Raw genomic sequence first — 26,476 nt, 5'->3', positions numbered from 1 at the left:
TTTGCTTGGGGAAAGGGGAACAGACTGTGGGAAAGCCCCAGGCTGAGGTCAGTACAGTTCTATGGCCTACAAGGCCATGGTGGGGAAAAGGGCCCAAGATCCTAGCCAGCACTGTCCATGACATGAAGTCCAAGGCCAAGGTCAGATGACCCATCGCATCAGTGAAGGAAGTGACATCCTATATATTTTTACCTGAGGGGTGGCAAGAGCTAGGTCTTTTGAAAAAGCCATTATCACTAGCCTGCCAGGTTACGGTGGACGCTTGCGTTTGAATTTCCCATATCCATTCCACTCTAAGCCACTCATGGCAACCCCTCCCCTCGGCATGTGAATGGTTCAGGAACGGCCACGTCATCCAGGTCTAGCCAATGAAATGTGAGCTCTCTGAAGAGCTTCTGGAAGATTTCCCCATTCTAAGCAACAAAAGAGTATGAAATGAAAAATAAAAATCTTCCTTCCACTTCTGCCCTGTCCCCCTCCTCAGAAGTAGCACTGTTAAGAATTTCGTATCCACCAGCGGTCCCCAACCTTTTTGGCACCAGTTTCGTGTAAGGCAATTCTTCCACGGGCGGGGATGGGGGGATGGGGAGGGAGGGCCTGGTTTGGGCGGAATTGCGAGCGATGGGGAGTGACAGATGAAGCTTCACTCCCTCACCGGCCGCTCACCTCCTACTGTGCAGCCTGGCTCCTAACAGGCCATGCACTACTACCGGTCCGCGGCCCGGGGGTTGGGGACCCCTGCTATATACCCTTCCAGGACTGTTCAATTTATACACCAGCATATACATATGTATAGAAACAAATTATACACACTGAACAATGTCTGATCTTTGAAAAAACATGTTAATCAATCATTTTACTTTCCTGTTTAGAGCCATTCAGTGGATTTCCATTGTTTCAGGATAAAGTCCAAGACCTCTAACCCTGCACTAAAGGCCATGTGTGATGTGGTTCTTGCCTCACTCTCCATCCTTATCTTAAGGCACACAAGCTGCCTTACTCACCATGCTTCAGCCATGCTGGCCTTCTCTAAGTTCTTCAAATGCACATGATCCCTCCTGTTTCAGCGACTTTGCACGTGCTGTTCCCTCTGCCTGAATGATCATCCTCTTTTGCATTTAAAAAATCAATTTTATCCTTCAGATCTTAGCTGAAATTTCACCTCCTCTGGGAAGGCTTCCATGACCCCCAGAACAAGCCAAGCCTTCTATTATATACTCTTGTATCTCCCTATATTTTATCTTCATAGCATTAGTACTAGTGAAATTAACTAATAAAGGGGAGAGACACTTTTGGTCAGGGAGCATCCTTCAGCCCCTGCTAGGAGAAGAGTAAAAAGGACCGTGTTAAGTGAAGCATCAGCTCCCCCTACTCCCCCTCCCTATGCTTGGCGTCTAATGAGAACTTCAGAGCACAACTGGACATCATCCTCAGGCCCCAAAATGAGGCAAAGGTGGAGGCAGAGATGAAGCCTGTGGCCCCAAGACTGCGATGGGCACCCTTCAAGTCCCCAGGCCTCTGCTGAGTCCTGCAGCGTTTGTGAAAGGGGCACTTTTGGTCTGAGTGGAATGCTCTCCATGTGTCTTGAGGACAGAGAGAATTTTTGTTCTGTTTCCTGACACTCCTCATACACAATCCAGAAGCAAGACTCAGGAACTGGCCTCAGGCATCCTCTTAAGTACTTAATGCCACTTGAAAGGTCTTCCTCTGGCTTGGACTCCCGCACTCTCCCACCGCCAGGAGCTGCCTTCATGAAGGTAATGAAGGAAAACGGGTCTTTGTCTGGACTGTCTTCCATAAAATCAAGAAATAAACCAGCCAGTTGCAGGGAAGAGGTATTTTACCCAATCTTAGTGACCCTTAGGTTTTCAGATTTTTAAGAAACTTGAAGAAAAGCTACACCTGCTGAGGGAGTGGAGATAAAGAAAAGACATGGAAGAAGTTGACCCAAAAGAATGGAGGTGCTATTCCTCAGCTCTGTTTCTGAGAATGGGCTATTTCTAGGTCTGCTTGATCTTTAAGATACAACTGTCGTAGACAAAAGTCAGCGTGCCTAGTGTTACACCAGCATGGAAGCCCCAAGGAAGGGGGAGCTAACTGTCACTGAGGGACAGAGGCAGCTCAGAAAGGTTTCACAGCAAAGTGATATATGGAGAATGGGCTAAAAAAAATATTTTCAGGAAGAAACGAAAGCAGACACAGAGAAATGGAAGACCTTGGATCTCACATTCACCCAAAGTCAACCACAAACTAAGCATGGAATCGGGGTTAGTTTAGTTGGTTTCTCCTGTTGCCCACACAGAAAAAATGTGTTGAGAGACAGTGGGCAGGGAGGGAGGCAGGATGATAATGATAGAGATGAAGAAAGCAGAGACAGATTGTGGGAGGCTTTGGATGCCCTGCTTGAGAGACTGGATATCATCTTGTAGGAGAGTGGAGGCACTGGAGGATTTTTAAGCCAGGGAATGCTGCTCTGTCCCAGAGCTCCAGTTCTGATGGCAGGAGGTGTGGGCATTCAAGATGTTAGCAGAGCGGAGGTGTTTAGAAGACTATGGCAAATAATCAGGCAAGAGATTATAAGGGGTGCTTGCTTTGGCAGCATGTATACTAAAATTAGGATGATACAGAGAAGATTAGTATGGCCCCTGCATAAGGATGACACATTAATTTGTGAAGTAATGCATACTTCTGTGTTTAATGGGTACAGAGTTTCAGTTGCGGAAGATGAGAAAGTTCTGGAGATGGATGATGGTGATAGCTGCATAGCAATGTCAGTGTACTTAATGCCACCGAACTATACACTTAAAAATGGATAAAATGGTAAATTTTATGTTATGTTTATTTTACCACAATAAAAAAATCACTGAAATATCAATATTAAACAAAAACAGATCATAAGGGTCCGAAGTGATAGTGAAGATCAGGAATGGAGAGGAAGGTGCAGGTGATGGAGGCATTTTGAAGGACAGTCCACAGAACTTGTTGATTAATTAGATGAAAGAAATCAGCAAGAAGAAGGAAATCAATGTATTCAGAGTCTTCTCTGACGCATGACTGTTACACCCTGAGAAGTGGCTGGATTTGGGGAATAAACTAAAGAGGCATCTTACTTATTAGTTTTCCTGGCTAACAGTAAAGCTGGTACTGGCTTTCCACCTGCCTGATTGATCCTAAGGAAACGAGGTGGGGGTGACTAAAGCCCAAACCCCTAACACATAAAATCTTTCTTAATTTTCCATTGTACATATGGTTGATGGTCAACAAATATTTGAATTATTGATCAATTAAGCCCTGGGGTTGCAACTGTAGTACACAATTAATGCTTGATGGTGGTTGTAACCTTTCCTTGTATTTCATTTACCTGGGAAAAAGTTTCCCTGCTCTAACAAATATTCAACTCAGGGTAAAGAATAGACTCATTAGCAGTTTTCTTTCTCATTTTTTCTTTAATGTAGACAAACAATTTCCAGAAAAGTCCCTGGGCAGGTATACGAGAAGGAGTGAGGATGCTCCAAAAAGGCCCTGAGCTTTCCTGGAACACTCAGAGCGCTCCTCTGAGCAGGGGAAAATCAATAAGGAGGGTTTTACCACAGCCATTAATTAAGGTATATTCTAAAGATCATTAAAAGCAATTAGTGCTTTGTCAGCTACTGCAAACTAGAACTGATTTTTTTTCAACCAAGTGATTCTCAAGAGGGAAGTTAGTGCAGTTTTAAAATGAAGAAGTGCTTTGTCTCAAAGTTTTTAGTCAAGGTTCTTAATAAATTAGAAATGTCAAATAACTAATTAAAGAAAGGCATGCATGTTTATATTTATCAAAGGGAACAAAGGATACAAAATTTGCTAATGCTTTTGAGTCATTAACACTTTTTTTCCTTTTAGGTACAGATTATATCATGTAAAAGTAGGTGTGATATTATGTGAAAATTGGGGAAGAAAGAGAGGAAAGAAAATGGCATTTATTAGCCTCTGCTAATTTTCAAGCCCTGTGCATAGCACTTTAAATGTTGTCACATTTGATCCCTATAAACCTCTTAAAAGGTTTGTATTACTACCTCGATTTGACAGTCTCAACTGAGGCCCAGTGTCTTAGTGGGTTCGGGCTGCTATAACAAAATATCACAGAGTAGGTGACTTCTAAACAACACAACTGTATTTCTCACAGTTCTGGAGGCTGGAAGTCTGAGATCAGGTTGCCAGTACATTCGGGTGAGGGCTGTCCTCCAGGTTGCAGACTTCTCCTTGTAGCCTCACATGGCAGAAGGGTCAAGAAAGTTCTGTGGGGTCTCCTCTTATAAAGGCACTAATCCCATTCATGAGGACTTCATCCTCCTTATGATCTAAGCACCTCCCAAAGGCCTCACCTCCTTATACCATCACATTGGGCGTTAGGATTTCAACATGTAAATTGGGGGAGGAGAGGGACACAAACATTCCTCCTATTTCGCTCAGTGTATTAGTTATGTATTGTTGGGTAACATATTATCATGAACCTAGTGACTTAAAACATACACTTATTATCTCACAGTTTCTGTGGGTCAGGAGTCTGGACATGGGTTAACTGGGTCCTCTGCTTAGGCAAGGCAGCCATCAAGGTGTCTGCCAAGGCTGGGGTGTCATCAGAGGCTCAAGTGAGGAAGGATCTTCCTCCAAGCTCCCCTGGGCTCCTGGCAGAATTGATTTCCTGGGGCTGTAGGACTCACAGCAACCTGCTTTTTCAAAGCTAGGAATACAGAGAGACACTAGCAAGACAGGTGCTACACACTTGTGTAATCACAGACATCCCATCACTTTCACCCCAATGCATCGATTAGACGCAAGTCACAGGTCCAGCCACACTCAAGGGGAGAGGATGACACAGTGATGTGAACACTCGAGGCGGGAATCATGGAGGCACATGAAAGCCTGTCTAAAATCAAGGTCATATAACCAGCAAGTAGTAGAGCTGGTTACAAATCTAAATCTGACCCCAAACCCTGTGTTTGGATTCCAACCTCAGCTATACCTCTGACCACATGAGTTATCTTGGCGAAATCAGTTAACTTCACGAGGTCCAAGCCTCCTGGCTTAAAAAAAAAGAAGTAGCTGCCATCTACTGTGATTCTACAGAGGTGGGCAGACCGTGGTTGAGAGACCTCTGACTCCACACCTCACACTCAGGGAACTGGGAGCGGTCTTCACAGAATGGACCCACCAGACATTTTAATAGTATCTTTGGTCCTTTCCGCAGTGTCATCTATGCCATTGTGATCAGAACTATTTGGGTCAAAAGCAAAGCCCATGAAACGGTGATTTCCAGCTGCTCAGGTAAGTCTCACATCTGCATTACCCAACTCTTAGCTAATTTTGCTTCTGTACAGGTTTTCCTCTAGCAAATATGAGCTTGGGTTTTGTGGTTATAACAAGCCTGCTCTGTTATATCAGGGCCCAGCTGGCAGGTCAGACCCCCAAAGGCTGTCCCGGGCAGGCTCTGCTTTCTCCACGTGGCTTCCCTAAAAAGTGAGGAAGGAGGACTTTGGGCCTGACCAAGTAGTACCAGCAGAGTCCTTCGAAGCAGCCTTTGAGCCAGGATCTGAGGGTCACCCTAGTCTGGCAGGTCTGGGAGAGAGGCCCCCTGGAGGACTCTGGGATGAAAAGAGAGGACAGTGCAGGGAGGAAGCCGCACATTCAGCAAAACATGAGGACAAACATTTCTGCTTGGCTTACATTCACAAGAAAACTGCCATCTATCCACAGAACAGTCCTGGACCCTAGGACAGTCAAGGCATGGTTCATGCCGTCCCCACTGTCCCAGCACACCACCGCACAGCAGAATGAGCCTGAGGCTGCCAGCTACAACCCTTCCCCAAATCCCGCTTCAGCAAACCTTAATGCCGAGCACCGCCTACACAATAGGTGCTGAGACTTGGAACCCTACCCTGCTTCCCAGGCAGACACTGCTGGGCCTCTGAGGACAACCTGGAGAGAACACAGCAAACCAACGTGCCCGAAAGAAAAGAGAAAGTGTTCCTGGGTGTCTAGTTACTTTAATGCGACTAGTTCTGAAGGAGGGGACCAGCTCTGCGCCCATGGAGCTTCCACACCTCTTCCCATTCCATGTACACACACATTGAAACACCCAGTCTCACATACGCACACACACACACACTTACACGGCCATATGCACACACATATACATACTCACCCACACAGGCTCACACAAGGGCAGCAAGGTACAACACCAATCCCTGGAGTAAGAAGAGCTCGTTTCTGTTCCAGATGTGCCACTAAGAGCTGGGCCACCCTTGCAAAGGCACTTAACCTCTCTGGACTCCAAGGGGTTAAAATGAGGGGACAGATTAGATTCTCTCTAAGTCTTCCTCTTTTCAGACTTTCAGCTGTTACCTTTACTGGACCAAGACAGAGCTTGTTTTCCTCCACATCGAAGCTACCTCTTTTAGTGTAACGGAGAGAAAGTTAAGAGGATTCATTATTGGGCACTAATAATCTGTATCCCTTTCCCTAGGAGAATTAGTAGAGATGGATAAGTCTTGGTGACTTCATCTGAATTCAGTTCAATGCTGCTGTGTTCCAACACGTGTCAGGAGTGGTCCAAAGGACCAAGAATGCTAAGGAGTAAATAGCATGGATCTTGACTATAGGAAGCCTACAGTTTCGTGCACTGAGTCTCAGCCCTAGCTGCACAAGAGTGTTTCCCAGGGAGCTTTTCAAATGCACCAGTACCCAGAAACTGCTGCCTAAGAGATTCTGATTTACTTCATCTGGGGTGGGGTCTGGGCATCATTATTTTGGAAAAGCTCTTTGGATAATCTTAATGTGGATCCATGTTTGACAGCCTCTGGTCTAGGAGGAGACACTGTCACAGGCAGCAGACTTCCACTCTGAGTGACGAGTATAACCCAGAGGTGTTCACAGGCTGCTGGGAAATTTTCCACCCATGAAGAATCTATCATTTGCTTGTGGCTCAGCACAGATCCTTGTGCCTCCCTCATGTTGGTCTAGTCTTTGCACTCTGGTTCTTCTAGAAGAACAAGAGTAATCAGAGGGGATACATTCATTTTATTCTTTGTGGGTGGCTGGTGATGGTCAAAGATCAGAATATTTGTCTGAAAAAAAAAGATGGATGAAGGCATCCTTCCTATATCAGATATCAAAGAAATACACCAAATAGTTGTTGAACAATCACAGAATTACATGAAAGGGGGAATAGAACAGGACAGAAACTCTAAAGGAAACCTAAGGTATTTAGGGTATGATGAAGTAGTTCAGACTGATAGGGAAATAGAGATTGTTTGAAAATTAGTGTTGTTGAGAAAACTAACCAACTATTTGAAAATAGATGGGTAGGTAAATAAATAAAATAAATACACATGATTGCTACCTTATATGCTATAAGGAAATAAACTACTGATTAAGGGAAAGAAAAGAAAATATATGAATTATTGTTTATAATCAGGAAAAATTGAAAAAGGTATGAACATCCTACAATGAGGGATTAAGTACATTAATTATACAGCCATACAATGAAATACTACAGCTCTAAAGATTATTGTATAGTATACTTATTGCCTTAGAAAGATGTTTACGATGTATTAGATTAAGAAGGAGAAAGCTGTATGGTGTTGCCTTTATAAATGTGTGAATATATAATATACAATAGAATATATAAGTGCATGTACAGATAGATGATAGCTGGATGGATAGACAGATAGAAAATGTCAGGGAAGACAAATACTAAATGTTATAGTGATTATCTCTGAGTGGTAGAATCTTAGCTGATTTTTATTTTCCTCTTCTTTTTTTTTTTTTTTTTGTGCTTGGACACTGAAAGGTCTAACGCTGAGACTGTGTACATATATTCATTTTGTAAAAATTATATTCTATCTTTTACAAATGGAAATCATATTAATTTTTAAATTACACATATCTTTATACATATACATAAAGATATATAGATATATCATTGCATTGCCTGGGGAGCTTTTCAAGTGAGTTGTCACTTAACAGAGTGCATGACCCTAGTGTGATGGTGAACAGATCAAGTGTAGTGTGACCAGAGGGCTTTGGAAGGTCCAGAGCTTTGGGTTGGAAGGATGCATAGGGAAAAGGAGGATGTTTTAGTATGCTCAGGTGCCACAACAATATACCACAGTGAGTGGCTTAAACAACAAATTTATTTTATCACAGTTCTAGAGACTCGAAACCCAAGATCAAGGTACCAGTCAGTTCTGTTCCTGGTAAGAGCTCTCTTCTTGGATTGCAGATGTTCGCTGCTGCCTTCTTGCTATCTCCTCACACGGCAGAGAGGAGAGAGACAGAGAAATCTTTCTAATGTCTCTTCTTATAAGGGCACTAATCCCATCATAGGGTTCCTGCTCTCGTGATCTCATCTAACTCTATTTCCCAAAGGCCCCATCTCCAAATACCATCACATTGGGGGTTAGGGCTTCAACCTATGAATTTTGTGGGGACACAAACATTCAGTCCATAACAGGGGAAGAGTCAGGAAAAAAAAAAAAAGAGATGGTGGAAATAAACAAAGACCAACCAAATGAGAATAGACAAAGGCTATTTTTTCAAAGCTTGCTATAGCAAGGGACTCAGCCACCATCACTTGTCTCTTGGCAGAAATACAAAAGCAGGCAGTGGAGTGAGAAAGCCTCCAGTACGTCCTGATTGGTGGCTGTTGGCATGTGGAAGCTGTAAGTGCACTGACTAGAAGCATGGCATCCTGTGTGATGGGTTAGGGGTGTATATTTGGCTTTCTCAGGATGGCTTTAAGTAAAAAATAGGGGCAAATATTAAAGAAGCTGTCAGTCATTTATCAAGTCTTGGCTATTTGGGGTAGACTGTTACAGGTATTCTTATTTGGCTTATGGACTGCGAGATAGAGACAGTGGTCTCACTTCCTCCAAGTCTGAGTTGCACATAGCAGGTTGGCTTCCTGGTCTGGTTACTGTAGACAATGGGTTGGTTTCCTGGGCTGGTTGCTGCAGAGTGTGGGTCAGAGTTCCATCTTAAAATATGATCTGGCCACCATCCATTTGTTTGTTCCGTCTGTCAACACAGACTGACAAGACAGAGGGACAGATAGAGCACTTACTGTCAGCCACTTCTGGGTCCTTTCCATACTTTACCTCCCTGAATCCTTACAGAACCCTGAAAGGTGATATTATCGTCTATCTTTTGCACATGGAAGACAGGCTCAAGGGTAAAGCAATTTGCTTGTTTTCATAGGTAGCGCATGACACAACAGGATTCAAATGCACATATGATTGGCTAGAAAGCCTATGTTTTCTCCTCTACATCAAGCTCCCTCTCAGAAAGAAGGACATGACAGAAAGGAAGGTGGTCAATGACTGAAAAAAGAGCTCAAGCTAAAAAAAAACAAACAAACCATTTTTTTAATTAAAAAACCCAAACAGGATTGTTGGCATGGCCGTCTTTCACCAGCCTCCCTGCTGTGCTTGGCCTTCAGAGCACTATTCCAGAGTCATCTCCCAAATGTTTTGTTTTGATATATTTAAAAATCTAAAAGGTGACCTAATTTTGTTTAAGTAGGCTGAGGTCTTCCTGTACTTTCAGATTTAAATCAGATTGCTTTAAACCCTTGTCCTGTGGCTTCTGCCAGTTCCAGGAGACTGCTGTGTCCTCTCTCCCTGTCCCTCTGGGTTCTTACCCCACTGTCTCACCTCCAACAGCTCTTCTGTTCCCTCTGCTCCTGGTCCAATGAACCATGGAATTCACCTTATTTTCCTTAGGTTTGAGGTGATGAAAAGTTTCCACATTCTGTCAGCTACCCCACCACCCGGGGTGTCTCCCACCCCTTTTTTCTCAGCAGGCCTCTCACCACTGTGGTTGGGCCCCTGTCTCTCCCCAGGGTGCCCCGTATCTCCCTGCTACTCGATTTTCCAGTCCCTGCACTCTTGGGTTTCCCCCATCCTCTAGTCCCTGAGATATTACAAAGCCACAGAGAGATCCATTTTCCCACTGATACACAGTACGCCATTACTCCTCCCCAAAGGTGGAAATGGCTACAGTCAGTCTTTATTCTTTAATACAAGTTTATATGTCCATCACACCTATTTTTTAGTTGTCTATATCTTTATATCAGCATCACTGACCCCTTTCTGGAATGAGGAGCAGGCAGATGGTGGTTTCAAAAGCCGGTATACTCTCTATATCTTATTCATAAGCAGAACCCACTTGGTTTTTTATCTGTCATTACAGCCAAGTAGCTCTGGAGTTGGCTGGTAAGTAGGATCTCCAGTGGTGTTAGTACCCCAGGATTACTGCTCCTCAACGAGGGGACATAAGCAATGATTAGTGTGAACAGAAGCTCACTTTGTAAACATGGGCTGCAAAATTCAAGTTTAAGAATCAAGTTTCTCCCCCTCAAAGGCTGACAGAAAGGAAAAGAAAGAACTATTTAATAAATGATCTACAGACTTTCCCAAAAACAAGTGCGTGGAAGGTGAGAGGTAGAGAATATGAGGTTTCCAATCCCGTAGGTTATCTTTCATAAATGAGCTTGCTCTTGATGCCCAGGGGTGTTTACTCCTTTAAAACAGAACATTTATCGCATGGAGGCAGGAGATGGGGGAGGTGCACCCATGAAATAGATGAAGTATAACCTATCTGATATAACTGAGTCTGTCCAAAGTATATGTATATCCAAAGTACATGTTTCCAATTAAATGGGGCAGAACGAGGTGAAGAAAAATCTTCGGATTAGGAACTGGGTTAGAGTCCTGTTCACCTCTAACTAAATGAACTTGAAATAAGCCCATTAAGTACCTTTCTTCATCAGTACATGAGAGTATAATGGCTTCTCTGCAAACAACACCTTCAGCAAAAGACATAAAGAACTTTATGAAAAATATATACAGGGCTTCCCTGGTGGTGCAGTGGTTGAGAATCTGCCTACCAATGCAGGGGACACGGGTTTGAGCCCTGGTCTGGGAAGATCCCACATGCCGCGGAGCAGCTGGGCCCATGAGCCACAATTACTGAGCCTGCGCGTCTGGAGCCTGTGCTCCACAGCAAGAGAGGCCGCGGCAGTCAGAGGCCCGCGCATCGCGATGAAGAGTGGCCCCCACTTGCTGCAACTGGAGAAAGCCCTCGCACAGAAACGAAGACCCAACACAGCCATAAGTAAATAAATAAACCCAAAGTTTAAAAAAAATATATATATATACACATATATAAATAAATGACACTTATAGCATATTCATGGATAGTAAGATTCAGTACCATAAAGATGTCAATTCTCCTCAAATGATCTACAGATTAATGCAGTTCCAATCAAAATTGAAACGGGACATTTTATTGAGCTTGACAAGCCAATTTAAAAACATACATGGGGGCTTCCCTGGTGGCGCAGTGGTTGAGAATCTGCCTGCTAATGCAGGAAACACGGGTTCGAGCCCTGGTCTGGGAAGATCCCACATGCCGTGGAGCAACTAGGCCCGTGAGCCACAACTACTGAGCCTGCGCGTCTGGAGCCTGTGCTCCGCAACAAGAGAGGCCACAATAGTGAGAGGCCCGCGCACCGCGATGAAGAGTGGCCCCCACTTGCCACAACTGGAGAAAGCCCTAGCACAGAAATGAAGACCCAACATAGCAATCAATCAATCAATCAATCAATAAAGAAATCTTAAAAAAAAAAAAAAAAAAGTTGCTTATATTTAAAAAAAAAAAAAAACATACATGGAAATTTCAAGAGCCAAGAAAAAGCCATGAAGACAGTTCTGGAGAAGTAGAACAAGGTAGTAGAGGTTTACTGTACGAAATATTGATTTATCATAAAGTTAGAATGATTAATAGAGTGTGGTATTGACACAATTCAATAGAAAAATGGAAAATAAAACAGCCCCCAAATAGAACTACACATATATGAGAACTTGATACATGTCAGAAGATCATAGGGAAAGAAATGAAATTGGAACTTCACCTCAATTCTTAGGCAAAATTACATTCCAGGAAATTATAGACTTAAATGTGAAATGTAAGACTTTAAAAAATTTTTAAAGAAAATGTAGGGTGTTATTTTTATGACATTAGAATAAAGGAATTCTTAAACGAGATACAAGATACAAGGTACATTAAACCAAAAAAACTCATGGATAAATTTGACTCTATTTATATTTAAAAGTCAAGCCAAAAAGTGGGAGAAGCTATTTGCAACACATAATCTGGGAAAATGTAGGAAGAATGTATGAAGAACTCCTAAAAATCAATCAAATATATTTTTGAAAAAGATAAATAGAAGAAAAATGAGCAAGGCACAAACAGACATTTCACAGGAGGGAAAAGAGAAATAGCCAAAAATAAGATTCTCAACCTCATTGATAAATCAGGAAAGTGCCCATTTAAACTTCAATTAGATACAATTTTCCACTCACAGGACTGGTAAAAATTTTGAAGTCTGTTATTTCTAAATATTGACAAAGATATAAACCTCATGGTTCATCTGGCAATATCATTCCTAAAAAACTTAGTAGACTTCTGATTTATTTGCTTCCAGTCAGTTTCACATGCCAGCAATCATATTCAAAAAGTCTTTCTGAAAATAATTCTCAGGCCTGACTTGTTTCTTTGCTTCCTCACCCAATCCCTTTCCCCTAACTGAACAGAAGCTAGCTTGAGGCCACCTGAAACCATAGGTGGGAGGCCACATCCTTAGTCTGATCTTCCCCTCATTGCTGGTTTAAACTCCTCACTGTAATAACTGAATTTGGGTTCAGGCTTCATCGGCACAAGACCTGCACACTCAGAAGGTATACACATTCGCATTTTCATTTTGTACCCAGCCACGCAAAGTATATAGCTGGTGCTACGAGGGGCTAGGAGCAACTGACCCTTGCAATTCTACAAGATCCCAAATTTTAGAACATTCTCTTAACTTCCTTTCATTTTTGTTCATAAACCAACCAACTCTTGTCTGAGTTCATCTCTTTTTTTAATACTTGCTAAACACAGCTGGTGGCAATCAACACACACTATTAACATTCTGTTTATCAACTGTGGTAGTTAATTTTCTGTGTCAACTTGATTGCCCTAGACAGATAGCTGGCAAAACATTATTTCTAGGTGTGTCTGGAGTGCATTCCTGGAAGCATTTGAATCTGTAGACTAAGTAAAGAAGATCGTCCTTACCAATGCCAGTGAGAATCATCCAATCCACTGAAGGCTTGAATAGAATAAAGAGGCAAAGGAAGTGTAAATTTGCTCGAGCTGGGACATCCATCTTGTCGTGCTCTCGCGCATCAGCATTTCTGGTTCTTGGGACTTCAGACTAGGATTTAGAGATTTATACCATTGGTTGCCTGTTTCTCCAGCATTTGGACTTAGACTTATACCATCATCTCCCCTGGTATTTCTCCCATGAAAATGCCTTTGGATTTGGGCTGAATTATACCACCAGCTTTCCTGGTTCTCCAGCTTGCAGACAGCAGATTATGGGACTTCTCAGCCTCCATAACTGCATGAGTCAATTTCTATTACAAATTTCCACATATATATATCCTATTGGTTCTGTTTCTCTGGAGAGTCCTAACTCCACACCACCCTTGTACCCTCCCCGGGGGTCCAGTCTCAGTAGGCACACAATCTGCCTTCCCAAGCATCATATATAACGGTTCTATCCAATGCATCTCTAGTGTCCCAGCTTTCCCTATCAGTTTCCTTATTACCTGCTGCCTGCTCACTAGGCCAATGCCACATGTTTTAGGTTTGTGTTATGACAGCGCTGCGTATGAAGCACCAACCTCTGCTTTAGTTAAGGAAACTCTAGAAGCTATACCAGAGAAACCCCCAAATACAGCAGCCTTAAAATAGAAGTTTGTTTCTTGTTCAATTAAAGTCCAATTAACAGTAAAGGTCAAAGGGATGGATACACAGTCATTCAGAAACTCAAGCAGATGGAGATTCTGCCACTCTTAACAGATGGCTGCTAAGGTATTGCTTAGCATCAGCATCCAGCAGTCTGGGGAGGGGGGAAGAGAGAGTGAAGGATTACTCATGGGGTTTATCTGAGCCAGGCCTGGGAATGGTACATATGGATTCTTCCCATGTTCCTACATGCAGAACTTAGTCACATGACTACCCCCTGCTGAAAGGGAGACTGGGAAATGTAGTCTCTCTGTGTGCCCTGGGGGCAAAGAAAGGATTTGGTGGATAGCTAACCTGTCTCTGCCACAATTATTTTAGGTCTGTCAGGGTTAGGTAAGTTAGGTCATACCTCCTCATATCTAGCTATGACCTCCTATAAAAAACAAAAGGAAGTGGCCAAAGTCCTGCAGCTAAGCAGATGAGACATAACATGCTAAAAATAGTTAACATTCAGGTTATATTCGTAGATAAAGAGGTCATCAATGATCAGAAATTGAAAGTGAATTTTAAGTTTAAAAATTTTAGAAATCAGGCAATCAGGCCTAACTGTTAAAATGTTTAATTTTTTTAAATAAACCTGAAGTACATAAAGTTCCCAACATATGAAAAAAATATTTAAAAATATTAACCAGGTAGTCTTCCTTGTTAACAAACAAATCACCTGGACTCATTGTAGGTCCACTGATGGCCCCTCCACCCACCAGGAATAAATTCTGCTTCACTCAAAATCTCTAGATACCAACTGCTCCCCCTTCATGGGCTCAGTGCACAAGAAAAATAGGTTCCCAGTGACTCTGCAAGGGGCATGAAGCATGGGGAAGGTAAGGGGCAGGAACTGGCCACTTGGAGACTAAACCTCCAGCATGGGCCGCCACTAGGGTTGCATCCTTGAACTAAGACAGCCTAAGGCAGCATGCTGCTTCCAGTCCTGAATCTAATCGACCCACCGCCTCTAGGCTGCCCCCTATTAATGCACAGTGACAGCTGAATTTCACTGCTTTTCTGGCCTCAGCTCAGCCCCAAGGTCTGAGTAGAAATAATCCTTTTATCTCCCAATAAAGGAGAATACTGGGATTTTGTAGCTCAGCTCACTTTGAAGAGCCATCTTTAGGAGCTGGAGGCTTTGCATTTCCTAGAGTGGTTAGATTAAATATGCTTTTCACTGATTTCATTGGGAGATCGAAGGGCAGGAGTTGATTATATTGTCACCCATTTGCTCTGTGGAAAGTACTGCAAGTTTCCATTTTAAGCAGATTTCAGAGCACAAATGTCATTCTCGAGAAGTTTTCTGAAAAACCAACTAAGTCTTCAGAGCCATACTGTTTAGGAGCCAGCTGTTAGTCCAGCAAATGGAGATACTTTGAAAAGATACAATTTTTTAAAAATAAATTTATTAATTTTATTTATTTATTTATTTTTGGCTGCATTGGGTCTTTGTTGCTGCACGTGGGCTTTCTCTACTTGCAGCGAGCAGGGGCTACTCTTCATTGCGGTGCGTGGGCTTCTCATTGCGGTGGCTTCTCTTGTTGCAGAGCATGGGCTTTAGGCGCACGGGCTTCAGTAGTTGTGGCTCTCAGGCTCTAGAGCGCAGGATCAGCAGTTGTAGTGCACAGGCTTAGTTGCTCTGCGGCATGTGGGATCTTCCCAGACCAGGGCTCGAACCTGTGTCCCCTGCATTGGCAGGCAGATTCTTAACCAATGCGCCATCAGGGAAACCCAAAAAGATACAATTTGATCTGCTGTCTTTTACTTGCCTCCCATGGCTATAATCCCACCCTGATAATTATTTGATGTATACAATTCCTATATACAGATAACATTGTATAATAGCCTATCTAAATGTATATGGTAATACCGTCTGTTCACTTCCATAAAGGCAGCTCATACCTCCTGAAATACCATTAAAACCCATCATCTCAACTAATAAGGGAATTGACATTCTCAGTGTGGGGCTTGGCATCTTGAATACATTATTTTATTTTAATTATCCAAATAACTCTGTGAGTTTGGTGTTTTATGCTTCATTTTTGGAAGTGGGAAACTGAGGCTAGAAACAGTAGGCAATTTGCATAAGGTGACACCGCTAGTAAGTTGTGGAGCTGGAGGGTGTATTCAGGTTTGACCCTAAAGTCTGTATCCTTCCCAAGATATCACCTTGAAAATCAAGGCTTTTCAGCCTTGGCACTATCAGTGTTTTGAACTAGATAATTCTTTTTTGCGAGGGGCTGTTCTGTGTACTGAAGGATGTTTAGCAGCATCCTGGCCTCTGCCCACTAGATGCCAGTAGCACCCACACCCAAACATTTGTGACAATCAAAAATGTGTCCATGGGGCTTCCCTGGTGGCGCAGCGGTTGAGAATCTGCCTGCCAATGCAGGGGACACGGGTTTGAGCCCTGGTCTGGGAAGATCCCACATGCCGCGGAGCAACTAGGCCCGTGAGCCACAATTACTGAGCCTGCGTGTCTGGAGCCTGTGCTCCGCAACAAGAGAGGCCGCGATAGTGAGAGGCCCGCGCACTGCGATGAAGAGTGGCCCCCAATTGCCGCAACTGGAGAAAGCCCTCGCACAGAAACGAAGACCCAACACAGCCATAAATAAATAAATAAATAAATAAATTTAAAAAAAAATGTGTCCAGACATTTCCAAATATAACCCAGGGGGCAATATTGCCCTCACTTGAGAACCACGGCTGTAAATGCTTCTGAAGCATTTGCTTCCTTACACCACTGAAGTTTTGTGGTGCTGTGAAATGCACAGAATGATCTGAAGGCCCTAATAGTGCCTAAGAGTGGCCTTCCAGGGGAGACATTAAGAAATAAAAATCAATTCTAATTAGCATTTCAGTTCATTGCACATAAAAAGCCCCTTATTCCTAGGATTCCTGCTAACCGTTTGTCCTCTCCAGTGAGTAAGTGTTCCCGCTGTGAAAACACTCAGAAGCTTCGATGGCTTGCAGCTGCCTCAGAAATTCAGCCCAAACTCCTCAGGGAGACATTTAAGGTCTTCCCACTTTGGCCTCAGTTCTTCTCCCCACTCTCAAATCCAGCGTCCTTTCAGGCTCCAGCCAAGCGAGATGACTCACCGAGGTCCAAACGCTTCCTACATTTTCTTGTTTCCGTGTCTTGGCTGAGGACGTTCCCTCTGCTTCACACGTCTTTCCCAATCCCACGCCCCTATCCCCAGCTCTGCCTTGGGAATCTCTGCCTCTGCCGCACGGCCTCCTCTGCCTAACGGTAGGGGGATGGCTTCCGTCTTCGTTCATAGTCGGTTTTTTGGTTTTCCTCATTCTCATCTCACCCAGCCGTGTGCGGAGTGTGTGATCTTTCCTGCTGGATTGAAAGTTCCTAGAGAAGAGGAACTCTGTTTTAGCCTATCTTGTTCAGTCCTTATCTCTTAGCAGATGTGCTATGCTTGGTGGGTTGGACTGCATTGGATTGCAGAGGGGGTAGAATAAATAGTGCAAAGGTAAATTTCACACCAGTTTCCATGAGGATTTAAATACGCTTCAAACGTGAAATCTGAATAATGTAGTGAGGACCAGCGAGCACAGTGGTTGGCCTCTAGGGTATAACCGCCCTGCCCCATATGACTTAGGCGCCCTGGGTGGGCCTCTGACCTGGGCCACCACTAGAGTTGTACCCCTTGAGCCTTAATCAATGGCACCCAGCTGAGGGTGTGTGGGGCTAGCATTCTATCCATGACTCCCTCATTGAAGGTATGCCCTGGGGCAGGTCTGCATATATCCGGAGGGAGGGCACCTTTACACAATTTTCACAAAGGCACCATACGGGCTGGTGGAAGCCCTGACAGTAAAAACTCTCCCACATCAAGGCACCCTGTGTACAACATCTCCATCCCCAAATTTGTCATCTAACTATTCCTTCTACTAAGAACTATTGCACTGAATTCTGCCCATCCTAATCAATATTTGTTTTACCACTACTTCTTGACTAGAGAGAGGTTTATATTAACTCGTTCAACAAATATTTGTTAATCATTCACTAAGTTTAGAGGATGCAGAAACAACACAAAGTCTCTGTCTCCATTAAGCTTACATTCTAGTGGATTCTTATATTTAACCCTCACATGTTTTACTATCAAACAACCCACATAGGCTTAAAGTTATAACCAGGCTCCTATTTGGGACAGCTTTTTATTATAGCCCTGGCTTGAGCTTTTGTTGAGAGTAGGGTTTCTGAGTTAAATGAGTATGCTAGTCTGGGGTAACAATTCTAGGCAAACCGCTTTGCCCTAGGTTGCTGAAGGGACAAGACGGGTGTCTCAGCATCGCCCCCTGTGGTCACATGGCTAATTCCAGCTTCAGTTGATTCAGGGCATCCAGCCAAGCCTCTTGAGAGAGTCTGGATGTCCCAATGCATTTGCATTTTACATTAAGCTGCAAACTGAGCAGTTTCCAGCATCCAGCCCAGAGCCATCTTTAGGAAAATGTCCAAGGGGGGTCTTCCTGGGCATAGGTGAGGAAGATGGAAGTGGTCCCATGACAACTGTGGGTCTAACCTATGATGCTCCTATTGGCAGAAGCAGCATTTATTTTACCATTCTCCTTTTGTGCCTGCAGATGGAAAGCGCTGCACCATTTCCAACCGAGGGCTCATCTCAAAGGCAAAAATCAAGGCCATCAAGTATAGCATTGTCATCATTCTTGGTAAGCAACGTCCCTCCTTTTGTTGCAGAACTGTGTGGACATTCCAAAAGCAAATTTGTACCTAGAACCTGGTAGGTAGAGAGCCCATACAATTAAAAAATTTGTCTACAGGCACTTCTACCTTTGTCTGATTAGATAAGAATATGTGGAGCTAATCAGTCCATCTATGCCTCCTTCAAGGGCTGACATTTGGTTTCTAATCAGTCTCTTTATGAATATTGTTGTCCACCACAGCCCTGGGGTGGATAATGTGGAGAAAATCTAATTAGGACATAACTGGCTGAAGCTGATGCTCACCGTCATCCAGTTGACCCAGTTGCTTTCCTGAAGGCACACTCTCCTCAGGGCTGAAGTCCATCAACCAGAGGAAGACAAAAGTGGCATTCCATTTCTTCTGGATATTTAATGTCAAGGTCACTATAAATCCTTCCTTAATGGATGCCTTATCTTCTCTCCACCCTACTGTCGTCTTCCCTTTCCTTTTCCTTTCTCTCTACTCTTAACACCCATAAAGTCACCTCATCTCAGGGAAAAAAAAAAAAAAAAGGTATTTCTAGAGTACCTAATCTATGTCAGATTGGTGTACGTTCTTTGTTATTCTCAAACCTTCAAAATTTTCTCTACCTTCTACCCTCTCAGTTAATGATCCTGATTCTTATTTCACTTAGAAAATACTCTACCAGAATAGAACTTCCTCATTCTCCTGCCTTCACATCCATGGACCTACCTGCATCTCTGTCTTTTCTCCTATTACTATGGATAAACTGTCTGCTTCTTTCTAAATCCAAAATGCTCACTTGAGCCCTGTATCCCATTCCTTCCTGCCAACTCAAGATTTGCTTCTCCAGTCATCTCCTCTCCCCCACAGATGTCCCCCTTGCCTGGATCATATGCACACAAGCATACTGTAATAGCTCCCTCGATAAACTCTCCCATAACCCTCTTTAACACTCTCTTTTCTAGCAGAACTCCACCACTTTTCACCTCTCATTCTCTGGAGTCTATTTCTCTTAGCTTTCTTTCCTATTACTCTAGTAAAGGCATCCTTATCAAGGTCACCACAACCAACAAAATGCCAAATATCAATTCTCAATCTTTACCTTACTTGACTTCTAAGCAACATGTGATTCGTCCTTCTTTGGAATTCTTCCTTTGCTTGGAAATTATATCTATGATTTCTACTTGAAATCTCTGTGTGTAATTTCTAATAAGCTTATCATACTCGACATGAAAACCCAGAAGTCTCAGCATGCTCTCCTACCTCCTGCAAGATAACTCTTCCTCCTGTTGTCCCCAGTTCAGTAAATGACAGCATCTTTCACCCAGTGTCCACACCAAAAATCTAAGAATCATCTGTCTGTCATGATTCTATTTCTCTCCCACCTCACATATCTAGTCCATCAGTAAGGCCTAGAGGCTTTACCTACAAAAGAGATCTCGAATCCAACCATTTCTCAGCATCTATACAATTATTTCCTTGGTCTAAGCTCCCACCAACTTCTCCCTGGAACCTGCAACTGATCTTCTCTTATTCCTTCCCTGCAAAGCAGCCAATGTGATCTTTTTAAAAATGTAAATCAGACACTATCACTACACTGCATACCCACATATAGCTTCCCATTACATTGGAATAAAGTCCTACTTTTTCCCATGTCTTATATGGCCTGTGTGATCTATCCCCCAGCCAAGTCTCCAGCCCCATTCCCCTGCTCTCCCCCTTTCCTATTCTATAACAGTCACACTGGTTTTCTTGCTATTTCTTCAAAATGTCAACTTGTTCATACCTTGCACTGTTTCCCCCACCTGAAATGTTCTGCCTTCAGATGGTGGCATGGCTTATCCCTCACATCATCTTGTTTTCCAACAATACCACCTCTTCAGAAAGACCTCCTTTGTAAGTCTTAAATAGCTCTCCTGTAATCTTTACCCGACCTTATTTTTCTTCATATTTCTACTTCTACCTGACAGTATAGGATATATATTGATCTGCTTATTGTCTGTCTCCCCTGCTGGCATAAGAAATCCACAAGAGCAATGATGTTTGCTTTTATGTTCCTTACATTTTTATCACCAAGGCCTTAGGGGTTCCACGCACACTAGGTGCTTAATTAATATTAGTTGAATGAATGAATGAGGTTATGCAAGAAGGAAAGGGATTTGTACCATTTCCTTTTTATTTAGCTCAAATACTACCCCTCCCTACCCTTCTTGCAGCTCTTGGGAGCTCTGGGAGCATAGCTCTCATGTTAGCTCTTCTAGTGTATCAAATCACCAGAACCGTCCATCTCACCTTTCTAAAATGCAACTGTAAAATGCCAAATAGACCACAAACAGTGTGACTCAGCAAGCAGAACACAGTCACAAAACAACACTGCAGGCAGACCTGGGAATAGAGCATATACCACCCACCAGAGCTCAAAATCCCTTCCCAGAAGCTTCTGAAGTAGATCAAAGATTATCTTGCCTTCCCAGATAATCAGAAGCACAGATACACATTCCCTGGATGTTGAGTTAGGAAACTTATCATGTGTTTCAGAGCCAATATAGCCTTTCGTAATCAGGGACTATATTCCCGGGCACTGGGCTCCCTTTAGTCAGAGAACAGCGATGCCCACAAGGAGGTCAGCCAGTGTCAACAGCCCAGTCAGACCAAAACGCTCCTTCCTATAACAAATATTTTGTAATGCCCCTTTACCACCATGAAATGAAACGTATACATAAAACTATCTAGTTAACGTAATTCTTAAAGGATCAATATACAATAATATAAGGGAGGACTAGAAAGAAAATAATTTATAATAAAATAACACAGATTTCAATATAGAAATACTTGGGCACAGCCCAGTGAAGTAGTAATAGCTCCAAATGAAAACCAATGCAGGTGTGTTTTCATGGAGACGTGAAAAATAAAGCAGTATTGCTGCCAGTGACTTTATTTTCCCAGCAGGTGAGCAAATCCTGCTAAAGTTCCAAATTAAACAAAGTAATCTTTCCTCTGTTTCCAAGGGAATTACACTTCTGGAAGACTCAGTATTTATTTAAAATATTGTGTTCATATATAAAACAGAGTTAGGTTTCTAGATTGGGGTCATTATAAACAGGGTTCTCTGCTACATAACATTTGAAGGATGTATGGGACATGGGTGGGACTGCCCGCATCGTGCAGGAGGACCGGTATCCCTAGGAAAACCGGAACCCTCCCCTAACACACACAAATACATAAACATGCATTTAAAAAATTCCCCCAAATGGAAGCTTTGCCCCTCCATGCCCCTGAACCACTATTCTGGGCCAATGCCAGGCTTCACTACCTTAGCCCAGAATGTTTAGTGGTCTTTGTGTTTGAATTGCTCTGTTTTTAATAGATTGCCAAGGTCTGGGGTAAAAAATGTGTCAGTCAAAGCGTTACGGAGGAAAGTTGGTTCCTACAGCCAGATGGTAAAGGAAGCCTGACTTCTCTGCAGAAAAAATCCTTTGCGTGAGAAAGGGGGAGAAAAAGGGTGGAGAGGATGTTGCAAGAAAGTAGAAGAGCACATGTGTGTGTCCAGTCAACCCCAAGAAGGTATATCTCTGTGGTAATAATCTGGGTTCTCCAGAGAAATAAAAGATAGATATATATGTAAAGAGATTATTATAAGCAATTGGCTCACATGATTGTGGAGCTGAGAAGTCCCCAGATCTATAGACCCAGGAGAGCTAAAGGTATAGTTTCAGTCTGAGTCAAAGTGAGAAGGCAAAAGAAGATCAAAGTCTTAGCTAGAAGACAGTCAAGCAGACAGAGTGACTCGCCTCTCACTCAGCCTTATTTATTTATTTATTTAAATTTTTTCCCCTAACCAGTGTTAGGAAGATATTTTCTTTTTTAAAAAATTTTTCTTTATTTATTTTTGGCTGCGTTGGGTCTCCATTGCTGAGCACGGGCTTTCTCTAGTTGCAGCGAGCGGGGGCTACTCTTCATTGCAGTGTGCAGACTTCTCATTGCAGTGGCTTCTCTTGCTGTGGAGCATGGGCTCTAGGTGTGCAGGCTTCAGTAGTTGTGGCACGTGGGCTCAGTAGTTGTGTCTTGTGGGCTCTAGAGCGCAGGCTCAGCAGTTGCAGCACGCAGGCTTAGTTGTCCGTGGCATGGGGGATCTTCCTGGACCAGGGCTCAAACTCATGTCCCCTGCATTGGCAGGTGGATTCTTAACCACTAGTCACCAGGAAAGTCCCACTCAGCCTTTTCATTGTATTCAAGACTTCAGTGGATAGAATAATGCCCACTCATAGTGGAGAAGACAATCTGCTTTGCTTAGTCTACAAATTCAAATGTTAATCTCATCCAGAAACAGTCTCACAGAAACAACCAGACATAACGTTTAACCAAATATCTGGGCACCCCATGACCCAGTCAAAGTGACACATAAAACTGGCCATCACACTCTGGATCTCCATTTCTCATCCCCTTCCTCTGAGGATTTGGATCCAAACAGAAATCAGACAGAGTCTTACCCACACCACCTGATTTGTAAGAGGTATAGGGTCGGTGTTTTCTGGAGTGGTTGACTTAGAAATGGAAAAGAAAATTGAGAATCTTGTGACTTAGCCAGGCTGTGTTTTGAAACATTAGGTACCATCGTTCCCCTTGTCTACCCCAAATCAGGAGTCACTATCTGGGCAAAGTGCTCCCTTTTCTGTCTTTTCCCATAGAGTCTCCAAAGGGCTTTGCTGGGTTTTCTTTCACACTGTGTAGAATGAGAGGCTAAGGCCGTGCTGAACAGTTCCCAGCCTTTCAGTAATCCCTACAGTGGTCAAATTGGAGCCTCCCTTTACGAATAGAGAAGCTCCAGCAAATTTACTCAATTTTAGAAATGCATCTGTGGGATGTAATGTATGTATGTGTAGATATGTGTGTTTAAGTAAATATGACATTAATGTTAACACACACACAACTGTTCTAAATATTCCTGAGAGATTCCAGGTGCTAAGGAAGCTCCTAGTTGAAGCTGCAATCAGGGCCGACACAGAGGGCCCCCTGGGCTGTGGGCTGCTATGGTGCTAACGGCTCTTTTCTCCCCAGCCTTCATCTGCTGTTGGAGTCCGTACTTCCTCTTCGATATCTTGGACAATTTCAGCCTCCTTCCAAACACTAAGGAGCGTTTCTATGCCTCTGTGATCATTCAGAACCTGCCGGCCTTGAATAGCGCCATCAACCCCCTCATCTACTGTGTTTTCAGCAGCTCCATCTGCTTCCCTTGTGGGTAAGGGGCATTCCTGCCTGGGTCAGACATGGGGGTGCCCACTGCAGTCACCTCCAACCTGTGTCTTCCTCATGCCAGAGCTCTCTGGCAGATTATAGATGAGACACTGGAGGGTCAAAAATGTTCCGCTAGTATGACAAATTCATATCCAGCCTCATCCATGGCTCATGCTTTCTCCTATATCACATCACCTCCTATAGCAACCATCCTAATCAGGTCACATATAGAAGACCTTTTTATTTTTAGTTCAAAGCTTCTCTACATGAGTTGTCGCAATACAATGCCTTGGTGATAGCAGAACATGAAGCATTATTATCATTTTACAGATAAATTCAGGCTCACAAGGTTACATGACATTTGAGATTATATGAATAATTAGTTGCAGAGCTGAAATTAGATCCCTCCCACATCTACTCAGTCTGCTGTTTTTCAGCTGTTTTACTGCACAGCTACAGGGAGTAGGTGGAAAAATCCATAGGATATAGAATCGTAGAATGGTTTCAGGTTTGGGTTTGATGCCCTCCACTGGATCTCTCCTCCATCAACTGACAAGATCTTTCAAGTCCTTCTAGAATTATGGATGGTAGCATTTCTCAATGATCCTAAAATTCATTGATAAGTACTAGAATGGCTACCATCCCCTGCCCCGCTTTGCCTCTGGCCTCTCGCTCATTGCCGCACTCCCCTCCGCTCCCCTCCCCTTTCCTCTTGTCTCCGTGATAGAATCATAGAATGGTTTCAGGCTTGGGTTTGATGTTGTCATTGCTGATTCATAGCTACATGTGACCTAGGAAAAGTTATTTAACTTCCATAAACCTCTGTTTCCTCACCTGTAAAAAGGGGCTAATAGCAGTGCCTACCTCTTGGCCAGTGATGTCTCTGTCCATTGGGCTCTGGTGCTGACCAGTAGGGAGGAGGGCTGTGAGGGGTGGGGAAGGAAGGTGAGGGGTATTATATATAAAGTGCTTAGCATAATGTCTGATTCTTAATACATTCTCCATAACTGTTAGCTCTTAACATCCCTACTTCCCTTTTCATCAGGTCAAATTATTTTTCCTCTCTGCTCTGTTCTTTCTCTAGGGAGCAAAGATCACGGGATTCCAGAATGACATGTCGGGAGAGAACTGAGAGGCATGAGATGCAGATTCTGTCCAAGCCAGAATTCATGTAGACCCTGAGGCAGTGGTATTGCTAGGCTGAGCCCCATCAGCTCTCCTGGGTCCCCATCAGCACCCTGGGCATGTGCACGAAGCCTGAGCCAACTTCTCCACCCTGCACTTTTCATCACTTGGGGGATGCACAAGGAAAACATCCTAATGAGTGTGTGTCACCTGCATTGCCAAGTTTTAGCCAATATGAAGTCACATACTGTTCACACCAGCCAGGAAAGATGCCCCTTCTTTCCCCACCACTCCCAGCTGTCCGTCCCACTGGTCAGCACCAGAAATCAATGGACAGAGACTTCACTGGCCCAGGGCCTAGGCTTGGGCAAGCAGAGGGAACTAAAGAAGCATGGTACATATGTCTTATAATTACAGTTTAAGAAGTAAATAAAAGTCTTACCTGGGCCTAGATTTTCCTCCCATTTTTGGATTTAAGTTTCAGTAGTTGTAGCCAAAGAGATGTTTGTCTTGAAATGCCAACAAATTCACTTCCAGGCATTGAAGCTTTGCGTCTCCTCTGCAGATGGCCTTGGTTGGCAGATGGATGTGTTGGCAGCAGCCAACCTCACAGTCTCATTGTATCAACAAATGATTTGTAGAAAGAACACAAATGCTGGCCCTCCAGAGCAAGGTTGAAATTGAGGGGTACTTTCCCTGGTAGGAAAAGAAATAGTGCAAAAAGTCATGGGTTCCTGACCTCCAGGCTCTGAGAGTTGGGACCTGGGTCTCAACACATGGCTTTTCGGCTCTCTGAAAGCTCCTCCCTTTGCATTCTACATTTAGGCCACTCTGGGCTCTATTCATCATACCTCAGGGACACTTCTCTCTCTTTAGTTGGGAGCTGAATTCCTGTGGCTTTTCCAGGCATGATGTTGCTGTAAGATCTTTATCATTTTTGCATGTTGTACCCATTGTCTATCTAACACCTTGGCTGGGAAGTGCTGGTGAGGCTTATTTTGACAAGTCCAGAGTTTGGTATATATAAGCATAATCCAAGTGAAATATGACTAAATGTTTTCTAGTCAACTTTTATCATCAGATTTTTCCATAAGTAGAAGTGGAATAATTTAATTTGATTATATATACATCCACACCCACGGCTCTGGGATGCGCGTGAGCTCCTTATTTTTAGCCTCACATACATTCTTGACATTAAAATCTCCTTGGCAAAACCCTCCTTCCCAGAATTATTCTGAGCTTAAGCCTTTTTTTTTTTTTTTTTTTTTGGTCTACTGCTAGTGGGGTTATTAAAATCTGCAATATATTTTAATAGCACTCTATTCCTCATTATGGTGTCAACCCAAAGATTTCACATTTAAGGTCACAGTGGCATTTTCCCCATAAACTCTCTTTCCAATTCCATCTGACCTTAGGGAAAGTATTTCTTAGGCAGAAATCAGATTCCTCAGTCACCATCTCTCCGAATTATTTTCTGAATTTGAAGAGACTGAATAATCTAGTTGTATGTCTACAGAACAGTTTTGAAGGCTGCCTTCCTTTCTGTCCAATCAGTTA

The 26,476-nt window shown here is 43.2% G+C and overlaps 1 protein-coding gene and 1 non-coding gene across 4 annotated transcripts in view; both read left to right on the top strand.

Annotated features, from left to right (window-relative positions):
- Nucleotides 1-24,969, top strand: part of NPSR1 (neuropeptide S receptor 1) — a 137,096-nt gene extending 112,127 nt beyond the window's left edge. For 2 of the 3 annotated variants that reach the window (XM_057550285.1, XM_057550284.1), the window contains 4 exons: nt 5,231-5,307; nt 18,475-18,561; nt 23,618-23,798; nt 24,879-24,969. In XM_057550285.1, the coding sequence (XP_057406268.1) occupies nt 5,231-5,307; nt 18,475-18,561; nt 23,618-23,798; nt 24,879-24,969 (436 nt within the window). Of the gene's footprint in view, nt 1-5,230; nt 5,308-18,474; nt 18,562-23,617; nt 23,799-24,637; nt 24,740-24,878 lie in introns of all 3 variants that reach the window. The other variant, XM_007183685.2, reaches the window with a different exon arrangement.
- Nucleotides 2,584-2,690, top strand: LOC114238122 (U6 spliceosomal RNA). Its single transcript, XR_003623540.1, has one exon. It is a non-coding gene; the product is annotated as a U6 spliceosomal RNA (small nuclear RNA).
- Nucleotides 24,970-26,476: the final 1,507 nt, after the last annotated feature.

Source organism: Balaenoptera acutorostrata, chromosome 7 (assembly GCF_949987535.1).
Source record: "Balaenoptera acutorostrata chromosome 7, mBalAcu1.1, whole genome shotgun sequence".
NCBI lineage: Eukaryota > Metazoa > Chordata > Mammalia > Artiodactyla > Balaenopteridae > Balaenoptera > Balaenoptera acutorostrata.
Note: the sequence above shows the minus strand (reverse complement) of the source record. Positions and strands in the feature narration are given on the sequence as shown.